General features: G+C 46.3%; 2 protein-coding genes across 9 annotated transcripts in view; one reads left to right on the top strand and one right to left on the bottom strand.

The window, feature by feature from the left end:
• Window positions 1-10,051, top strand: part of DENND2A (DENN domain containing 2A) — a 71,996-nt gene extending 61,945 nt beyond the window's left edge. For all 3 annotated transcript variants that reach the window (XM_014256886.2, XM_014256888.2, XM_014256887.2), the window contains one exon: window positions 9,312-10,051. In XM_014256886.2, the coding sequence (XP_014112361.2) occupies window positions 9,312-9,382 (71 nt within the window). In that variant the 3' untranslated portion in view covers window positions 9,383-10,051. The remainder of the gene's footprint in view (window positions 1-9,311) is intronic.
• LOC102105751 (uncharacterized) overlaps window positions 1-19,960 on the bottom strand; it is a 31,611-nt gene that overhangs the window by 4,405 nt on the left and 7,246 nt on the right. For 5 of the 6 annotated variants that reach the window (XM_005527929.3, XM_088054731.1, XM_088054729.1 and 2 more), the window contains 15 exons: window positions 19,528-19,702; window positions 18,774-18,885; window positions 17,704-17,810; window positions 16,774-16,900; window positions 16,107-16,227; window positions 15,754-15,839; window positions 14,580-14,704; window positions 13,341-13,400; window positions 9,446-9,512; window positions 8,215-8,309; window positions 6,543-6,671; window positions 4,957-5,071; window positions 4,039-4,176; window positions 3,219-3,385; window positions 2,694-2,785 (listed from right to left, as the gene is read on the bottom strand). In XM_005527929.3, coding sequence (XP_005527986.2) covers window positions 2,694-2,785; window positions 3,219-3,385; window positions 4,039-4,176; window positions 4,957-5,071; window positions 6,543-6,671; window positions 8,215-8,309; window positions 9,446-9,512; window positions 13,341-13,400; window positions 14,580-14,704; window positions 15,754-15,839; window positions 16,107-16,227; window positions 16,774-16,900; window positions 17,704-17,810; window positions 18,774-18,885; window positions 19,528-19,702 — 1,716 coding nt within the window. The remainder of the gene's footprint in view (window positions 1-2,693; window positions 2,786-3,218; window positions 3,386-4,038; window positions 4,177-4,956; window positions 5,072-6,542; window positions 6,672-8,214; window positions 8,310-9,445; window positions 9,513-13,340; window positions 13,401-14,579; window positions 14,705-15,753; window positions 15,840-16,106; window positions 16,228-16,773; window positions 16,901-17,703; window positions 17,811-18,773; window positions 18,886-19,527; window positions 19,703-19,960) is intronic. The other variant, XM_088054730.1, reaches the window with a different exon arrangement.

The following is a 19,960-nucleotide window of genomic DNA, read 5'->3' as shown; positions in this document are numbered from 1 at the left end:
AAGGAGCCTAAGAAGGGAATAATCTAATTTTCCCCTGCTCTCTAGTTATTTTGTCACTTCTCTGCTCTTTGGTACTTCATCATGTCCTCATTATATTGGTGCCTCCTGTCCCCAAAGGGTTGGATGGGGTGAGAGATAGTTTCCCTATCTATGTGAGAGGGACAATAGGCACAGCTGGAAAAAGAAATCCAAAGCTGAAATTACATTGGAAAGTCAGATTTTTGGGAAACATTTGCTCTGGTTTTTCATTTGAGATCTTCCAGCAAAAGTGATGTGAGTGCAGTGTTTGGGCTAGATTGGGAGCAAATGCTCTATTCACAGCAACTACCGTAACAATGTTCAGAAGCTAGGAAAGGACAAAGGAGAAGGGAAAGAGAACGGAGGAGACAATCACATTTTAGAGGAAGAAGCACAGACAGGAAAATGTGATGGCAGGGAGGATTAATCAAGCACATCTATAGGGAAGGTAAAAGGAGCCCTTTTTTTGCACTCCACCTAATTACATCAACATCTTTTTATCCATAACAAAGGCACAGAAGACTGACTTCCACAAAGTGTTCAATCTCTCAACAGCTCCAGGAGCTGAGGAGTAAATATTTGGGGGAGCATCCCCTAGCAATGCCATGTGTGGGCATGTGGTGTTACGTTGTCATGGCAGCTGGGGGCAAAGAGCAAACAGACACCACACACATGCTCAGCTCATGGGCAGATCTCTGGAGATGTAGAAGAGCCACAGGGTGGAGGGGAGGCATGAAGTGCCCTGGGTCACTTTCTGGATTGCACTGTCCCCTGACCAGTGCTTCTAAAGTGTGAAGGTTCACGGAGGCTAAGTTGGGAAAGAGTTACGTTTTAGATATTTGGGAAAAGTTCTTTATGATGAGAATGCTGAAACACGAACACCTTTCCCAGAGAGGCAGTGGGTGCCCCATTCCTGGTTGGATGGCGCTCTCATCTAGTTGAAGATGTCCCAGATCATTGCAGAAAGGTTCAAACTAGATGGCCACTAAAGGTCCCTCCCAACTCAAACCATTCTGTGTTTACAATAGTCCTTTGAAAGTGCCACCAGGCTGGGCCTGGGACACGTAACCAGTTTATATGCTGTGGAGATGGCTTGGATCAGTGCAATGCCAGACACTGCAGTGTCCTGGCATTTCCAGTCTGCTTTGGCACTCTTACTCTGTAGAACAGGGATTTCCAGAGTTGAGGGGAGCAGTTGGGGTTATTCGGAAGAAAAACCCTGGATGAACAAGGCGACAGTGAAAATTCCCCCACGTGGCTTTGGGGACTCTGGGGAGAGGAATTTCCACACCAATATTACTTCAGGAATGGGAGCAGTAATGGGCCCCAAGCTTATCCAAACCAAGATGGGCTTGGAAGGAAAAACAAACTTGCAAGTTCCCCAGTGTAACTCAGTGGAGGTGGTTGGCAGTGATGCATTTTATCTCACCTTTGATCTTCCCTTGAATTTTAAAAAGGGAAAGAAACCCCTACAAAACACATTTCTTTTACATTAGCCTCTAGGATAAACCCCTTGTCCTGCAATAAGGAGTACTTGTGTTTTAAGCAGATGGTGCATAGGGGAGGCTGTGTCTCTGGAGGGGCTGGCTGGGGTCAGCTGCCCGAGGTAGTGAGCAAAGCTGAGCTTTCCTTTCAGGTCAGGCTGACCCCACCATGCTCCTCCAGCCCCCATTCCTCTCCTGTTATTACACTTATTGCTTCAAACAACCATTTGGTCTTTGGAGAAGACCAGCTTGCAGTTGCAGTCAGCTCATCTTAGAGATTATCTGGGACACAAACAGCATGTCCTGGTGTTAAGCAGTCTCACCAGCTTGGCAAGAAGTTATTGATTGATTTTAAGTAAAATATTGAAGACTCCCTATGTGAAAAAAAAAAAAAAATCCAAAAAACCCACAAAAACCTTTTCATTCTGCACACTGATAAGAGAAAAAAAGAAGTGCTGCTATGTTGAGTTATTGCTAGGTAAGAGTAGAAAGGGAAAAGGAAATATCAGGCTTTTGGCCTAGCCCAAGGCAGTGAAAGGACAGAATCAATTACTGCAGCCTATGAAGCAAGAAGAAAAAAACAACCTGACTGCTACATATAGTTTGTCAAGTTAACAAGATGCATAATAAAATATTACTCTGACAGACTGAGAATTGATCACTGGGGCTAGGAATAATAGCTGTCATTTCCCTCTTCTATGTATGGCATTGTGTGAACAGCCAGGCAAATTATACAGCCGACTCTTTTGAAGCAAGAGCTTTAAAATTGCCAGAGGCAAATGCAGAACCTGATGATACGCTTTTACAGGGCCATTTTAGCTCCTGAGTGGCAGTTCCACTTCCATTGGAGAAGTGTGGAAGTAAGGCAGTTAGTTAGTAAGACAGCTTTGATGTAAGGTGGTTTGCTTTTAGCGGCTCAGCCCGGAGTAATTCACAATTCTTAGATTGCCAGGAAAGGCTTGGATCTTGGAGAAAAGCAAAACTAATAATGGCAAGCCCGGCTTCCAAGATGCTTCGGGGGACATTTTTAGCAAGCCTTGCAAGGAATCACTGTAACCAGCACTTTTCCCACATCCTTAGTGTCTCTTCCTCAAGCAGCAGGGTGTCGTGGCTTTCCAGTGGAATTTCAAAGGAATCCGATTACGGCCCTTTCACATGGAGCTGGAGAGGACAAAGCAGCGAGAGATGTACCTGTCACCAGCTCCTGAGACGTTGACTATCTCCTCCCTGCTGATGGGGATGGCTGGGTAGTGGGCAGCACAGAGCCTGGCAGCAGCAGCAGTCTGTGGGGGAAGGAAAGGGAAGTTTAGTGGGAATTGCCCAAGCTGATAAAGCCTGATGCGCCTGATGCCAGATCCGCATGGATGACAAAAAAAACAAAAAAAGAGAAAAGGCTGAAAAAAAGGCAATAATCTTTTTTCACACTTCGATCGTTTAAATGAAGCTTCCTGCAAATGAAGCTCTCACTCATGAATATTCACATAAGCGCATGTAATTCTAGCTGATTCTAAACACTGCTGCTAGGAGCCAGCAGTATAGGGACAGACAACTTGATTTTCTTTCAGAGCTGTGTATTGCACCCCCCCAAACACATACATTCTCCAGCAGCGATGCTGTTTCCCAGGACTGCTGCCATGACACCAGAAATAGCAACAGCGCCATATGGTCCAAGAAAGAAGGAGCCGAGAGCTCAGAGTTGGTTTTCCATGCCCTTACCTGTTCATGAGCTCCTGGATACAGGGAGATGCTCCCTCCCAGGCTCCTGCCGCACAGGAGGACGCCGTGAGCGCCGAGGGTCACCACCACGCAGTGCAGGTGGGCCAGCAAAGGGCAGGCCAGGGCCACTGCAGTCCGGACAGCATCCTCCAGCCTGGATGGCAGCTCTAGGGAGAGAGGGGAGGGGAAAACGGGCTCTAACTCCAAAGGTCCTCAACCAGCCTTTCTGTGGGCTGACAGCCTATTTATGAGCACTTCTACTACTATTTATGGGCACTTCTGAAATGTGGTTGGCAACATTTTTTTTCTTTATATTATGGGAAACATGGAATTCTCCAGAGTTAGACTTCCACACTGTACTTCTGTGCTGAGGAACCCAGCTCTCAAGGGACTGAGCATATGCCTGTAGAGATCAAAAAGCTGTCTTGGAGCGTGACTTGCTTGCTTCAATGCTGTTGGATTTCCATCTGCATTTGGTGGGGCACGTCATTTCTGCAAAGGGTGGTACTTCTGGGACAGGTGTCCTCTGAGCATCGTGCTTCAGGGGCATGCTGACAAACCAGGTATTACTCCCGTTTAGGTGATGAAGTGAGGCAAATGGGACCTCTAGTTTTGGGCAAGGAGCCATCCCAGGCCTACTGTGGTCTCTGATAGGCCATCAGTCCATACCACCCACACAGAGATGGCAGTAAGGTGCAAGATACCATGAGCACTTATGAATCCCCACTATTTGCCTGTATTAGAGGCTGAAGCAGAAAATGCTCTTCTCCAGGTTCTAGGTTATCTAAAAGTCTGACTGACCCTTCTGAGTATTCAGTACCTGCTGGCAGAGGGTTCCCAAGGGTCCGATTTATTGCTCTCAGCTCTTGCAGGTTGGGAGAAATGTATGTGAGTGCTTTCCAGCTGTCTGAGAGGAACGGCTTGGAGGCCTTGTTCTCATCTGTTGGCTCATAGCATACTTCAAAACAACAATGCAATTGGTTAGTTAAGTAATTAATTAGTGGTTCATCTCTGTGTCAGAACAGTCAGTGTAGAGCACTTAGCATAATCTGCACAATTAGAGTTACACCTTTAAATTATGAGACACCTAAATATTACTTCCCCCAAACTTGGGACAAGGTCTCCCAAGGTTTCCTTCTCAGGGTTCAGCAATGAGACAGCTGCTTCTAGCTCTGGATGATACAACCAGACCCCGTTTTTGTTACTCCAGTTAGCTGGTTTTGAAGCCTCTGCCAGGTTTTTAGATCACCACATCCTTCTTTGGGATTTGCTTTTAAAAAGGAAGGTGTAACTCCAAAGGTTTAGGAAGCCTTGTGAAAGGTCCCCAGCTTACCAGTGGAGGGGGGCATTTATTTTACGGGAATGGAAGAGAATTCCTCTCAAAAGATACTTTAGTGCTTTTTCTGAGAAGCAAACTATATTGCTGCTGAAACTGGCAGAAGTGCTCAAGCTGCCACTCGCACTGAGATTAAAAGGCTCAGAGAGCAGCATTCCCTGGCCTTCTGGAAGTGCTCAAGGGCTTTACCAACTATGCCTCGGGAAATGTGGTTCAGCTGTAGAAAGAGGAAAACTCCAGGGAAATCTGAAATGTTTTATCCATTTGAAGCAGAGTGGCAGAGTACAGAAAGAGGTGCTGAATAACCCAGTGTGTCAGACAGTAAGTGGGTATCTCCAGCAAGCAGCAGGGATGTGCCTGGACTGTCTTGGCACACATTCTGAGAGGACAAGTTCTCCTTACCTGCTAGCTGGTGCTCTCTAGCTAGTTGGCAGACGTACTGAATAGTGGAGAGAGGCACATTTCCATCAATGCAAACAAGCGGGGCCTGACACAGGTTCTCCTTGAACTGGGACACCTAGTTAAAATCCAGGACACACAGGAGAGACAGCCTGAGTCATTGCAGAGGTACGAAATCATTCCTAGTCAGACTTGATGTAGGATTTTGACTTGTATTCCAGCCTTTTGGTGCAGGCATGAGTCTAAAAGAGTGATTCCCAAAGGAAAATGGATTTTTCCGTTTGCCTCATGTCCTCTCTTTCTCCTTCCTCTACTCCTGGCCATCATCAAGAGCTGGGCTCAACTGGCAGGGCCCCTCCAGCAGAGAAAGATAATTGCTGGTCCTCACTGGACCACTGCGGGGAAATGGAATGCTGCTGTTTAATGCCACTGTAGGATTCCCTGGGCCATGCCTGGCTTGGCTCCACCTCTGCTCGCTGTGCACGTCATTTGGATGTCCTCTCTGCACAGTGTCTCCTAAGACAGGTTGTTCAGCAGTGTGTTTTACTCCTGGGCCCCACTGAATCCCGTAGGGATGGGGCACAGTGCAGCAGTGGAGTAGAGAGCTGCTGTTCTCTCCTTTGGCTCTCTGAGGTTGCACAACCACTTGCTGGGATTGCCAGGCCAGTGCTATGGGCACTCAAGTAGCATCCCCCCGTGTCTCTGCCAGCCCTGCTGGAAAGAGGGGCTGCCAAAATCCACTTTGCAGCACAAGACTGGTTCAGATTTTCCACTGATCACAGCTGCTTTGTAAAGCTCAGGAGAATTAATCCCTCATCTACTGGTTTTCTGTGCCAAAGCTTGGGGGAGGCAGAGTGGGGATGGAAGTGGGAGTAATGACCAGATTTTTCCCTAGGAAGGCTCTCCCTCATGGAGATGCCACTGGTAAGTATATTGCACTTAACTTCCATGTTGCTGTCAGTCATGAAGCAAAGGCTTTTGTTCTGTCAATAAAAGGTTGAGTAGGAAAGGAGGGTACAGTGATGGGGCTTTCACTGAATCACTCCTTAATCACTGCTGCCATTATGCTTCCCTGATGTTTTTGAATGTTTGGATGTGCTGAGCAACAGTTTCTGTTGATACAACTCAGCTTGTAGAAACAGCAGGGATACTAGGGAGGGGGGGAACAGGAAAACTTGCTTTAACCAGTGTTCTGTCCACTTTTTCCCCTGCTTTTCCCTAAAGGGAGCAATATGCATTAGGAATAGGGTTAGGGTTATAATCAGGTTGATCTCCTGTTGGCTTTAAGATGTGAAATTCTAAGTTAGCTTGGACAAGTGAATGAAGAGGATTCTGGCCTACATATCATAGATGAGGGTAGTGGTGGTATTTATAAACCAGAAACAGATAGAAACCCCATCTGGGTCAGCAGTAATAGAGGGTTCTGGTGACTTGTTATGCTGCTGTGCCAGTGGCCAGGGTTAACCTTAGCATCTCCCATGCCCTCTGCACACCTATTCCCTCCTGGTACAAACGTCACCAGATGCCTTTTGTCACAGGCCCACACGCTTTCTCATAAGAAAAGCTGACGAATCTGAGGGAGTGCATACATATTGCTCCGTTATCTGGTGGTGGATGTCCATGTCTCCCAAGCCAACGCTGAGCTCCCCGGCACTGGTGATCACGGCACAGTAAGTGGCTGTGCTCTTCCCCTCCAGCTGAAGGACGCCGCTCATGTCCTGAAACAGGGAGGACAATTACACACTGAGTGAGTTCCTCTCTTCCCTGCCACGCTCAGCTCACTCTTTCTGTGCCCACCCGGTCTCCAGCCCAGCTCACTGCTCTCCCTTGGGATAAGCAGCCCTGTCAGGAGTATCTCAGTCTAGACAATGCTGGCACGTGGCTATTTGTTAATATTTGCAATGCAACAAATGCTGGAGGTTAAAGCAATCCTTTAGTAAATGAGTGGCAAGTCTCTGCCATGCAGTTCCACAGGTTTTGTCTCCTGTAACAGAAGTGGTCTGCAGCCCTGCCTGCTCCAGTCACCCCTTCTCATGGCTTGTGTGGGACAGCATCTCTTGGTGGCACTCTGCAGACAGCTGTGACTTATGCTGGGCACCTCACTGACTGCCCAGCCTGATTCTGAGCACATCCTGGAGCCATTTCTGCAGCAGTGGGGCAGAGAGCTGTGGGGTGTCCTTCCTTTGTGGCTCCTGGGAATGATCTCCTTAGGGAGGGCAGGGCATATCTCAGAAGGAACATGTGGATGGAGAAATGTATCTATCTCAGGAACTGACAGAGAAACCGGAGTTTTTAGGGAAAGGCTCCTCTCTCCAACACTGGTGGGAATGAACTTTGTTACAGGCATGGAGTGCTTGGTGGCTGGCCAGCAAGTCCCCCTTCCCTTGGGAGACTGCTTGCTTGGATGGCACAAACTGTGCTGTGTAGAGAAGAGATTATAGACCAGCCATGGAGAAGCCTTAATAACCCAAAATAGAGCTCATGCTCTCATTTCTTCATTTGCCACGTTGCTCAGGTAGCCAGAACCAAGGCCCCATGGGCTCTGTTTGGATCCCAGGGCCATGAGGCACTAATAGTAGTCAGTGACCCTGGCCCAGCACTCACACCCTGCCTTGCCTTCAGTCCTGCCTTTTCTCCATGGAGTTGCCTGACAGCCAAGGTTAGAGCTGCTCTCCTGGCTGTTTTTGCTCCCTGCCAGGGTGGTGATACTGTGCCTTGCTGTCCAGGGGAGCTCCTGCTGCTCCAGCTCCCTGACCTGTGGCCAAGCTGCTGCTGAAGTCCAGTATTCCCCTAAACACAGGTAAGTGGTGTTTGCAGCTCTGTAGAGGATCCTGCTCCTCTGAGCTTGGGTGTCCAACCTGGAATTCCAGATTCACATTTTCTCTGTCGGGCTTTAACTAAACCAGGTCAATTTTGGCAATGCTTTGTGTGTCCTCGGGTTCAAGGCTTGCATATTTCTCACTGTGTTTCGCCGTCACTAGAATTGTACGTGGTTGCTCCTGATTTACCTCTATCTCCTTCAAGCACCATTTTCTGTAGCTGAATTCAGAGCCCATGGTTCAGACTCCAAAATACACCTAGCCTGTGTTTTAGAGGTGGCTCTTTGCCTTCTAATTGTCTGTAGCTAAAGAAGCATTGCGTTATTCCTACTCTTAGCCTGATGGAAGGTGGCTCTGATGTCTGCCAGGGTTGGGAAGAATTTTCCCTCTACGTGATGTCATCTCCTGCGTGTTTTTGGGGTGCCACTTCCGTGCAACGTACCATGTGGTGGCAGTAGTGCAGGACAGACTCTAAATGCTCATCCTTCCCCACAGCTGATAAAAGGAGAGGAGCTTGTCCAAGACGGCTTAAACAGTCTAAAAAACAAATGGAAACAAAAACTATTGACAAAGCCACCAGAGTACTGTGAACACAGTGACAGCCAGTGCAGCATGGGTGTCTCTAGGAAAGCCCTCTCCTGAAAAACTTAATGCTCATCAGTCCTTGCCTAGAAGGATGTTCAACATGAAATTGAGCTGTAGCTGCTGCAAATGACTGCTTAGGGCTGAGTGAGGTGTCCTACAGAGAGCTGAACCAGCACCCTGAAATTTAGGATTATTTGGAACATCTGGGAGTGGAGGAAAAGAGGGGGAAGTAAATTCTGCTCTTTTCTGGCGTCATCTCCTTTACCATCACAGGCACATGGGTTTTCCCACGCTGCTTCTGAGCACAGCATTTTCTGCTGCTGGCCCTCCCACACTGCTGTTCCCACCATGATATCTTACTAGAACCACTGAATCTCAATGCATTAATGGGAAACCCTTCCTCCTCTCCTTTAAAGTCACCACAAATTGTACCTCCGTGGGTGGCGTGGGGATTTTTGGGGATTTTTCCCACTCAAGCTTCTTCATTAATGATCTGAAGTGACAGTAGATATGTGTTAGGAGGTTGGAAAATGTCTAAAAGCTGGAATAATCCTAAAATCTTTCTGTAATCTGTTCCCTGTTAACTTCAGTACAAGAATACTGGTCTATTGCTGCTTGTGGTGGAGCCACAGGTACTGTGTGCTCCTTTCCCATTGACAGGACTGCAGCCTTTCTTCCTCTACAGTAACTCCTGTACCCCAGCTCCTTTTGCCCACGGTATGTGGTCTATCAGTTTGGAGCTATGATTATTCCTTTCAGCTTCTTGCTCTAAGCATACTTCTACTGTGTCTGTGTGCTGGCATTAATTAAATCTGAGGCTGCTCAGTAGTCACTGGAGATACTGATGCTTATTTACTTTGATTCAGGGTTACTGCACCATGTGCTAGTTAGCTTCATATTTGTGGACCTTCCTTTTCCTAATCTCAACTCCCTCCCCTCTTATTTCTTTTCCAGGCAGTCTGCCCACTAGCATATTGCCTAATGTGCCCCAAATCTTGTCAATGTTCACCCTCTCCCACTGCTGAAGGAATACCAAAGGACAAATCACAGCTGGCATGCACCCGCAGGCAAACCCCAGCACCAGGCACCTGCCAAGTTCCTTCCAACACCACCAAAGGTTCGTCTCACTCTTCCAGCATTTGTTTGCCCACCGCCCTGGAAGAAAGAACTGTTAATTGGCAAAATTGAGAGGGCTGCTTGGCATAGTTGCTACTTCTCCATTATCATGTGAAGCTGATATTGCTAAAGTATAGATCAGCAATCAGAGGGAGCAGAGGGCATCCAGCTCACAGACTGAGGGCAATACAAACTTCTAGAGCCCGCTGCTGACTTCAGTCTCAAAGAAAAAAGCCTGCTTTCAAGGAGGGGAGACCCACGATCTCCCCATGAATTGCTAGTTTGGTCGTACTTGCTAAACCAAGACCTCCTAGAATGGCTAATGAGTGTTTCAGCCACTGTGAGCAGCCCTCTGAATTCACCTGCTCACAACCACCTGGGACTCCAAAGCTGCTTGGGCTCTGCCTTACAGGTCACTTAGCTCCCACCTTAAGAAGCTTGTGGGAGTTATTTATTTGTTTGTTTGTTTGTTTCCCTCTTTGAATGTAAAATGAGATTTGTTATCTTTGCCTGTACTGCCTCTGTACTTTATTCATGGAAGGATCTGTTTCAGAGACTGAAGAGTTTTTCCCTCACCCATTGCTTCCCAAACATCTCCCTCATTAAAAATAACCTTCTCCACATGTGTGGCTACCAATTTCTTTTCTTTCACATCTGCCTTCCATTCCTCTGTCCATCTCCCTCTCTGTCACAGACAAATAGTCAGAACACAGGCAGTCGCTCACCCATCTCATTCTAATTCTTCTGCCAGAAGAATTACATCAGTAAATGCTCAGATCAATTTGGGCTTCATCTGACTATCAAATGGTTTTAGAGCTCTTGTTTCATAAAAATCTGAAAACTATTCTCCATCTCTGAAGACTGCTTGTCAGTGGCAGTCCTAATTCCTGTGTGCAGAAGCTCCTGGCCCAGCCCCTCTGCCCTACACAAACCCAGGAGCACAAGAACACCCCTGCATGTGACATTTTTCTTGCTTGTAAAAACCACTGTCTATTCTAACCAAGAAAATGTCTTGACATCTCACTGTAAGGAATATTCTGTTCCCAACCCTTTCCTGTGCTTGGGCATTCTCAAAATTCATTCTGAAGCTTCCCAAGGATTCTTTTCCCCCTCCATGAAGCTGTACATCTGTCCTTTGCACACAATGCTTTCTCCTGCATCCAGCCCTGTGAGAGGCTGCTCTCACATCTAAATATGATCTTTTATTTCTCTCATCCGATCTTCAGGCTCTTTTTCTTAGCTCTGACTCTCCCCAGTTCTGTAGTCTGTAAGACTTGGTGCTAATTTTTGATACCTTTGCTTTCCTGTCTGGCAGTTCTCCAAGTCCTAAAGTGATCAGGCTGCCTGAGCAGAACTGCCTGTATATAAGTAACCTATGGCCTTTGTGCTGCTTGTCACTCCTCATTAACACAAATGCCCCTCCCTTGCCTTTGCTTGTGCTCCCTCGGAATTGCCACCGGCATTGTTGGGAATGAGGATATTTCCATCTGCAACTGGATCCTGTTGAGAGCCTCAGAGTTCAAAAGCAAAGTGAGTTTGGCTATTTTAATTCTGAAGCTCACTCTCTATAACATAGGCAGCCAAGGGGAAAAAACCCCAAACCCCAACACCCCAAAATACAGAGCAAGGGTGCTTTTCTAGGCAAATCAAACAACGTGGCTTTGAACACTGGTCCCTATTTCAGTCTTAAAAGAAGGTGTTAGCTGCCATCAGCAATAAGCACAAACTGCAGTTTATGTAATTCCATTATCTGTGTTTGAAAACTGATGCCTGCAGGAATGGTGAAAATACTCATCAGCTCCTTTTGCTGCCTGGCATACTGATCCTCTCTTTCAGTTCCCCATATGCCACAGAGACAGAGTTTCTGGGCGTCTTTTTTATGCCAAGCCTTGCCCTAAGAGCAGATGTAGCAGCCTCTTGCTCAGGGATCCAGCTGTGGGTGACCTCTCCTGTTGTACAACCCCACAGGGCCTAAAAAAATGAAGATGCTAAATCTCTCTTTAAAGCAGCAGGTGGGTACAGTGAGACAGAAACCAGCAGCTGGCTTTTAAAGAAATTAAATGAGTGGCTCTCATCACATCTTGCCAACTCAGTTGTAACTCCAAGTCTGAGTGATATTCAAATATCTCTTCTTGGGTTTGGGCGGGGCTGGCTCAGATTAAAGAATTTAGGTGAAAATGGGTTTGCTAAATGTGATCTGAAATGAGGCTGGGCTGATGCTTTCTGGCAGAGTTTCAGAGAACTGAGAAAGTCTCTGGAACCTTCTTCCATGTCCTAAGAGATTTGAATTCTTAATGTAAAAATGAGACTCTGCTCAACTTCTGGGTATCCTGAGAGAATGATGACCATAATGCTTTTCCCAGCAACTTTGTCATCCTTCTCAGCAGGTCAGATAGTTACATATTAAGCATTTAGCTCCTGGGTAGTCTTGAAAGCCATGTGGGAATTACAACCAGGTCAGAACACAGCTGCTTTCCTGCTGAGACAGCACGGGGAGTGAGTGGTACCCAGTGCTCTGCAACAAATCCAGCAGGCATAAAGGTGGGCTCTGCTGGGTGTCGAGCACTTTGAAAAAAAAACCTGTCTTTAGAAAGCCAAAACAATGATATTGAGAGGGGCTCTTCCTCTGTGCCTAACCACAGCAGTTGTCAGCAGGAGCCTTCTGGCTGGCAATTCCCAAATCCTCCTGCAGCTTGGCACTTGGGTACCAGCTACGATACAGCACGAGCTCCAGGGCTTGCTGAAGGCAGAAGGGCAGCTAATGCCTCACTTTTTTATTCAACATTAAAAGCCCCCTTTTTCCCTCATCAGCTGTTCCCAGCAGGACCTACATCGGTCCTGGGCCCCCTCACCATGCTGTAGGTGGTCCAGGGATCTGGACATGCCAAGATAGGGATCTGTCTGACATGCCAAGGCGTGCCTATCCTTCCTTGGACACAGCTCAGCTCCTTGTCCTGATGGCTGAGTGTGGACCGTGTATGGTATTGGTTACATCACAGCTGAAGCAGCTGAACTTTTGCTTTTGCAAGCTTTCATAACTGATGCCACAGCATACTTCACCCTTGACCATTATAACATTGTTCAGCCCCTGTATCGTTAAATAGCCAAATTCCTTTCAGATAGCTTCCCCAGCACATTTTCCCTATCTGACTGAGAGGCCTTCACAGGCTGTCCCATCTGATGGCAGAAGCTCCCTGCCTTGGCTGTCATCACAGAGTAATTCGAGACACTGAACAATTTTTGGGCAAGCTTCACCACCTCAATACGCAGTACTTTGTACGGCACGACAAAAATTGTACAGGCCATGCAAATTGCTGTCATTTGCATGGGGGAGTCCCAAGTTTGGTCCACTTTAGCTTCTTGTTTGTTTCTTGTTCAACCCAAATTGAGACAAAGGGAGTCTGGTAACACTTAAATGTTCTATTTTTTAAAGCCTTTTTTTTTTTTTTTTTTTTTTTGTGTGTGTGTGAGACTCAAATCCTTCATGACTACTCTGCACAGAGACTCTTGCTCCTATTTGTGCTGCTTCCCATATTAAGGCAGTCTCAGAGAGCCAGAGATGGCTCTTACCTGGGGATTTCCCCCCTGTAGGGACATTGCATGGATGATACATTGCTTTGTCCCTCTCTTGAGTGTCAGGGATGGTGATTTTCACCATGGGGACAGAGTAGGTCAGTATATGTCACTCCATTATCCACCTAAACAACTTAACCAAACATGCAGCACTACACCCCCCAAGTGTGTGCATGCACACATGTGGGTATCACACATGGACACCACATTCTCCCCAGCCCCTTTGGCTTGGCACTCCTGTAAAAGTAGCTGGAAATACATTGGTGATAAGAAAAACTGCTACAGATACAGTACCAGGATGTCAGGGTTCTGTGCCTTGGCTATAAAGTCAACGTTGATACCGCCAATCACCACCTTTAAGGGGGAAGAAAGGTAAAAAGTGATTGGAAGGACTTCAGGAAAAGGTTTCCAAATTTCTTTGCTTTGCCTAGTCACTTCTCCCACCCTCTTGAAAGCTCTCTCACTTACAGTGTAAGGCCCAGTGCTTATTTTGAATAGCTAGAGACAAGTTTGTGCAATCCCAATCAGAAAGAATCAAACTCTCTGCTCTTTGCTGCTTTCTGAATTATGCCTGCTGACAGGAAGCCCCAGCATGGCAGGCAGGATGTTACAGTGGACACACAGGGATGCTGATGGTTTCTCTCTGTGATACACAAGGCCTTAGAAACATTCAAGCACTGGTATGTAAAAAAGCAAAGAAAATGGGAGAAAGTGGGCAGAAAAATGCAGTAATTTCTTGCAAGCTCCCAGGAGAAATTGCCATACCCAGTGACACTTTACAGATCACTTCTTTTATTGTCCTACAAAGCCAGAATAAGCAGTTCAGCTCCACAAACAGGAAGTTTCCAGATTCTTTGGGGACATACAGCTGTTTTTTCTCATCAAATGCTGGATTATTGCCTCTGGAGTCACTGCCCTTTTTTATGTTGACAAATCTTATTGCAAATGGGTTTTAGAAAATCTTTCATGTCTCTAAAGACCACCTAAAAATTTCCTGAAAATTACATGGCACAGGCAAAATCCAAGAGAGTGAAGAGTATTAGCGTTATAGTAGATCTTGTTCAGAATGTGCAGTAACTCTTGTGATTTTGTCAATCATGAGCAGGAGGCCAACAAAAAGAGATATTTATAAACATTTATGGCTCAGCAGCTCAAAATATCTCTCCCCACCCTCTTCCAGGTCTACTCCTGTAGTCACAAGTTCCCTGGTACTAAGAGCTGTAGAGCTGAAGCTGTACATAAGAGCATAGTAAAAGGTGAAAAGGTGGTTAAAGTTTTAATGGCCCTAATGGTCTAAGACTTAATGAGATTAGGCAGTTGTCAGTGTCTATTCCTTGTAAATGTGGATAGGGGAAGGAGGAGAAGACACTTATCTTTCAAGGATAACAAGGGAAACTAAAGGGAGAATGTCTGAGAGTGTGAAGGAGAATGATTGGTCCCTGGCTGAGTCATCTTTTACTTTTGGGAACAGATATAAATTTATCTCGTGCTGTCAGCAGAGAGGCATCATATGGAGGCCAGCAGAGGACTCACTGGTTGGGGTGTGGTCATGTCCTCTCGCCCAGGCTGGTTCCTCTTCCTTCTGGTTTTCTGTAGCTTGCTCAGGGCCACTGCAATGCAGCTGCCCACTCTGGCATTGTTCTGGATCAGTGCAAGGTCTGATTGGCATTTGTTTGAGGAAAATTAAAAATACAAGCAACTCTGACCCATTAGAAGCTTATGTAGGAGCTGTTTAGAGGGAGAAAGCAGGAAATACAGGCTGAGACTTGATAGGTTTGATCTCCCAAACCATAATCCTTTTAAATATAAAAATAATTAATTTTTGTTTGTTTGTTTTTGGTTGGTTGGTTGTTTGTTTTGTTCACCTTCCTCCTCCAGTATCCACAGAGAGGAAACCTGTCTTTGACAGGTGGGGGACAGAAGCAAAGGCTTCACAGAGAAAAGAGAAGGCAAAGTACTTAAATTACAGCAGAGAGCCTAAAAACCTTAGAGGATCTTGGTCAGCTTCTCCAGAAAGACATACCTGCTGAGATTTTGCCAAGTCACTATAAGCAATTTTTTTTAGCAAATTGCACTGGGAGCAGACTATCAGAGGCTTTGAAAGCCCTACTTTGTGGCTGCATATAGCTCTTATATCCAAAAATGCCTTTACCATTCTGCCCTGATGGCTCAGGTCTCCTAGAGGGCTGGCAGCAGAGCCTGGATGTGAATCTGGCTCTCCCAGATCCTCCACTGGCATCCCAGCCAGTAACTCTGCTTTCTCCTGGCTGTGCAGTAGGATTCCTGCTTGCCCAGGGGTGTTTGTCCTCCAAGTCTCTCTCTCTGTACCCACAGGGAATGTTGGATAAGGCAATGTGATGTACAGCACAGTCCTCTGGGAAGCCCAGGGACCTTCCAGTGTGCAACCCCAGCACAAACAGTATCCAGAGATTACAGGCAAGCCCCAGAGTCAGATGTGAGGGATTTCTTTGGGCTCTGCACCACCTGCCATCTGTGCTGCCCTTCAATTTTTAATGTAAAAGGAGGATGAAGGCAGTTCCTGAAAAATCAGGATGCAGGTGCTAAACTCTCATCTGTTTGCAGGCACTGAAGTGTTTGCTCCTTGCTAGACCATCAATAAAGTGACAGTGTTTCCTACCAGGCATTATCAGAAGAGACAGGAAATATACTGAGTACTTTCTTTTTCCCCCATTTACTAAGAGGATACTGGAGTCCAGTGATTTCCCGTCAGTTAATTCTGTGAGCTTCTGTAACAAAAAGGGGGTCACTTCTTTGCCTGTGATTCCTTTGAACCTGCAAATATAAAGAAAATGCCCACAGATGAGCTGAAGAGGCATCAGAGGAGAAGCACTGTTGCCAGCAGATACTTTATCTCTATAACCACATACCATAACAAGTCCTGTAAACAAGCTTTGGTTAGATAAAGGTACAGTTGAAAATAAGTTGTGGGCTCACCCATGCCCAAGGGTAAGCTGTGCTAAGGCTTCTGCAGCAGTGTCCCTGAATTTGTTTACTCCCCCAAGACCAAGAGTAAAGGCAAAGGCTTAGGTTGCTTCTCACCTGGCTTGGCTGAGAGCTTGCTGGATGGCCTCTTCGATGGCCTGGCCCTCGGCAGCTCGCTCCTGGGGACAGGGCACTGCTATCAGCACCCCACTGCTCAGGCCCAGCCCCAGAGCACTGTCTGGGAGAGGATGGGAATATTGTTAGTGGCAATCCTTGGAGAAGTCAGGTGCTGCAGGAAAAGGACAGAGAACAGTGGGCACAAGGTGTAGGAGGCCTCAGAGGTCAAGCTCCAGTTCTTAGCTGACCCAAGATCAGGATCTTTTCCAGCCACCAAGCAGTTCACAACTGCCTGTTTCTTTTGAGTCTGTCTGTACAGTAAAAGGGGCAAAGGCTTTTTTTTTCATTTTAAAATGATTTCCCTTCTAAAGGCCCAGAAGTTGTTTTTGTTGATATATTATTATGTGTTGCCTTCATCAGGTAGAATAAAACATGAATGAGCATGCCAACTGGCTGCAGCTGGCTTGCAGTTTTACTTGCTGTAAAGACTGGACTTCTCTGCTACTGTATTTTCAAAGCAGTTTTGATGCAGGAATGGGGGAGGTGGGATGACATATTTTTCAGGGCAATTTTTTTCCGCCGACTTAAATAAAGTGCCTCATCCAGGGTAATTCTGGTGTCCCTCCTTTCCAAGACCTTACACGGGCCATTTCCATCTGAAACACACCAATGAGTTTAGCTGCCTCCTCTTCATCCCGGACATGATATGGTGCTTGGAAGCCACTCTGGCGTGAGAAGAAGGCTGGGAACTCTCTTGATTCTCCAAAGGCAGCCACGCACACACCCTGAGTCTCCTGCAGCAGTGGAGGTGAGACAATCAGGTGATCAGTGGAGGGAAAGGGGAACCAGCTAAAGAATGGGACGTTTTCCTTCCACCCAGAACGAAACTGCCTTTCTTTGGCACAGGACATGGTTATCTTTGTACATCCCATTCTATCCTATACTCTCACCAAGAGCCAGACGTGGTAAGTGGCTAGATCAGCTCCGGCTCACTGAGGCAGGGGAGGCATGGGCATCCTCTGTGTGTGCTCAGGGCCATGCAGCTGTCATTGGCACCTTCCTGAGTCCAAGATAACACCCTGGGATCTGAAGACATGTCATGAACTGACATGATATAAATGAGTTCCGCTTACTATTGAGAAACATTGACGTTGACTGTCACCTGAAGTGCTGTCCCTGGTGGTTTCCAACATGCCAAGCCTTAAAAGGTGACTACTGAAAATTATCTGGATTTCCTTTTTAATTCTGATTTTATTTAGTGTTTGATGGATCTAGCTTTCTTGATCCATCAATTTCTGGGAGCATCATCCCAGAAAAGCAAATCTAATGCCAAAGAAAAAGGACATGGCTAGCATTACCTTTGACCTCAGTTGGAGCAGCTGCTGGAACAGCCCCTTGGACATGGATAGATTTATGTGAGGGAGCAGCCAAGTGCTTGTAAAGCCCCAGGACTACAGGAGTGTAAATATGGCTTCACATCCTCTCAGTAGCAATTTCTGAAAATCTTTGGCTTAGGACCCATCCCAATGCCACCGGGTACTCTGTGCACAAAGAACAATGTTATCTGCTCTCAGACACCACAACCCATGCTACCTACCAGATATTCCAGTGTCCTGCCAATATCAAGGATAGACTTGGCTCCTGCACATACAACAGCAACCGGAGTTCGTCCTAGCTCTGTCAAGTCAGCACTCACATCCAGAGCTGTTAAGGGACAAGCAGCACTGTGGTGGGGATTGTGCTGTGCTCCAAGCTGATGAGATCTGACCTCCTAAAAAACCACATATGCCCAGAATGCCGCTGCCTGACTTTAAAACTGCTCAGATCCACAAGCAAATATTAAAGGTTTAGATCATGTCTTTAGGTGTTGACATTGAAAGAGATATTGACAAAAAGAAGTTACATGGCTAAGGGCAGGTGTGCAGCCTTGTACTCTCTCTCGGCTCTTTAATCACATTGATGAAGAGCATGCAAAAATTTGGTAGAAGAGAAAGAAAAAGGTGTTGTATGGCAAGGACAAGGTTCAAGGAGATGCAATATCACTGAAGTAGACTTTGAGTTTGGAACTGACAGTGCTTGCAAAAAAAAAGGAGCTGACCTCAGGAAACTCCCTGCTCTGGAATTTACATCACATCTGAAAGGGATGGCATACAATAGGGCACTGCACTTGGGCTGTGCTGGAAATATATATGGCTGAGAAGAGAGAAAGCATTTAAAAGCCACAAACTGTACAACCAAGACTGGGCCATCTCTCAGACACACACCTCTAACACAGAGCACACTCTATTGTGGCAAGGCTCTTCTCCTCAGCTGAGAGAGCTGATAACAACACTGTGCTTGGCAGCCAGTATCAGGTTTCCAGCCCTTACAAAGAGGGAGAGGTGCAGTCATCTCCTGTTGCACCAGCAAACAACATCAATATAACCCCGTGTAAGCAAGGGATAAAGAGAAACTTCCACCCCCTTAACAACTGTCCAGGGCTCAAGAGGACTATTTTGAGGCTTCTGGACATTAGGGAGAAAGCAACCACAGTTTGATCAAGAAGAATGTTAACTTTATTCTTCTGACCAGGCTGTCACTGTAGGACAGGCTGGGAAAGAGGAAAAAGAAGGAATTGAATAAAACTGTAGCAACAGAGTGAAAAGTAGAATGTGTTGATGTTCTTACTGTTCTCCCCATCCCGATGGACACCTCCTATGCCACCCGTCACAAACACAGGAATTCCCGCTTTGTGTGCCGCGATCATTGTTCCAGACACGGTAGTGCCACCGGACAGGCCCTGTCAGGGAACAACCAGTCACAGTCAGCCCCCAGGGTGACATGGAGAAGCTGTGGTCTGCCACACAGCAGTGTGAGCAGCTGACCAGTGAAATTCTAACACAAATACTCTTTTAGCCAAAAAGGCAGAAGAATTCACTTAGGAGCTGGACTCTGTAATCCTTGTGGGTCCCTTCCAACTCAGAATATTCTGTGATTCTGCAAATCATCTGTCATCCCTGCTGTATCAGCTGTTCTTGCCCTGAAAGCAGAGGCCTTTGTTGCCCAGGGTGTTCCACAGGCAGCTAGTGGCACCTTTAGCTGTCACTTTAAGCCTGGGATGGCCTAAGTGTCACATAGTTTACATGCAATGTGATAATGTCCTATCATGCCAATAAGAATATTCTTAGCCAAGAGCCCATGGCTTGCCAGCAGAACCAGAATGACATTTCAGGAGCCCTATTTCATCTATGCCATTCCCTTACTCTTGTATTTTGACTCTAGTTAGGGCCACTTTTGTGTTTACTAATAAGATACCACTTTCCATTATGTTTTTGAGAGGTTTAAAAGGCACCTCGCTTGAAGCTGGAGAGCACTATGCTGTTGCTAGAAAAGCAACTATACTTTACTAGGAAAGGCCACACTAAAAATTTGCACACCATACCTGGCTGAGGATGAAAGGAAAATCTCTGCGAGACACTTTAACTGCATTTTTACTGCTTGCCAAGAACTCAAGTTCCTTGTCTGTGAGTCCCACATGGATTTGGCCCCTTAAAATACCTACAGTGGCTGGCACTGCTCCATTTGTTCTTACAATTTCTTCCACCTCTCTGGCCATGCTGAAATAAGATAAACAAGACAATAATCACAAAATTAGAGATGGAAACAATCAGGCAAGAAAAGTGTCATGTTTGATGGCCATCATTCACAGTTCTACAGTTCTTGTGATTTCAGCTACATCCTGCTCTTCTTGTATCTGCCTCATGGCAGAAATCGTTGCACTTGAACTTGCAGATCTCCCATCTTCAAGGATGATAATGTCCAAGCTCTGTGCTTCATTTTTGAGAAAAATCATTACAAGTAAATCTGGTTGTACA

Source organism: Pseudopodoces humilis, chromosome 5, assembly GCF_049639895.1.
Source record: "Pseudopodoces humilis isolate 2021_Gansu_Grassland_sample_001 chromosome 5, ASM4963989v1, whole genome shotgun sequence".
NCBI classification, from domain to species: domain Eukaryota; kingdom Metazoa; phylum Chordata; class Aves; order Passeriformes; family Paridae; genus Pseudopodoces; species Pseudopodoces humilis.
The sequence above is the reverse complement of the archived record's forward strand: the minus strand, read 5'-3'. Positions and strand labels throughout refer to the sequence as shown.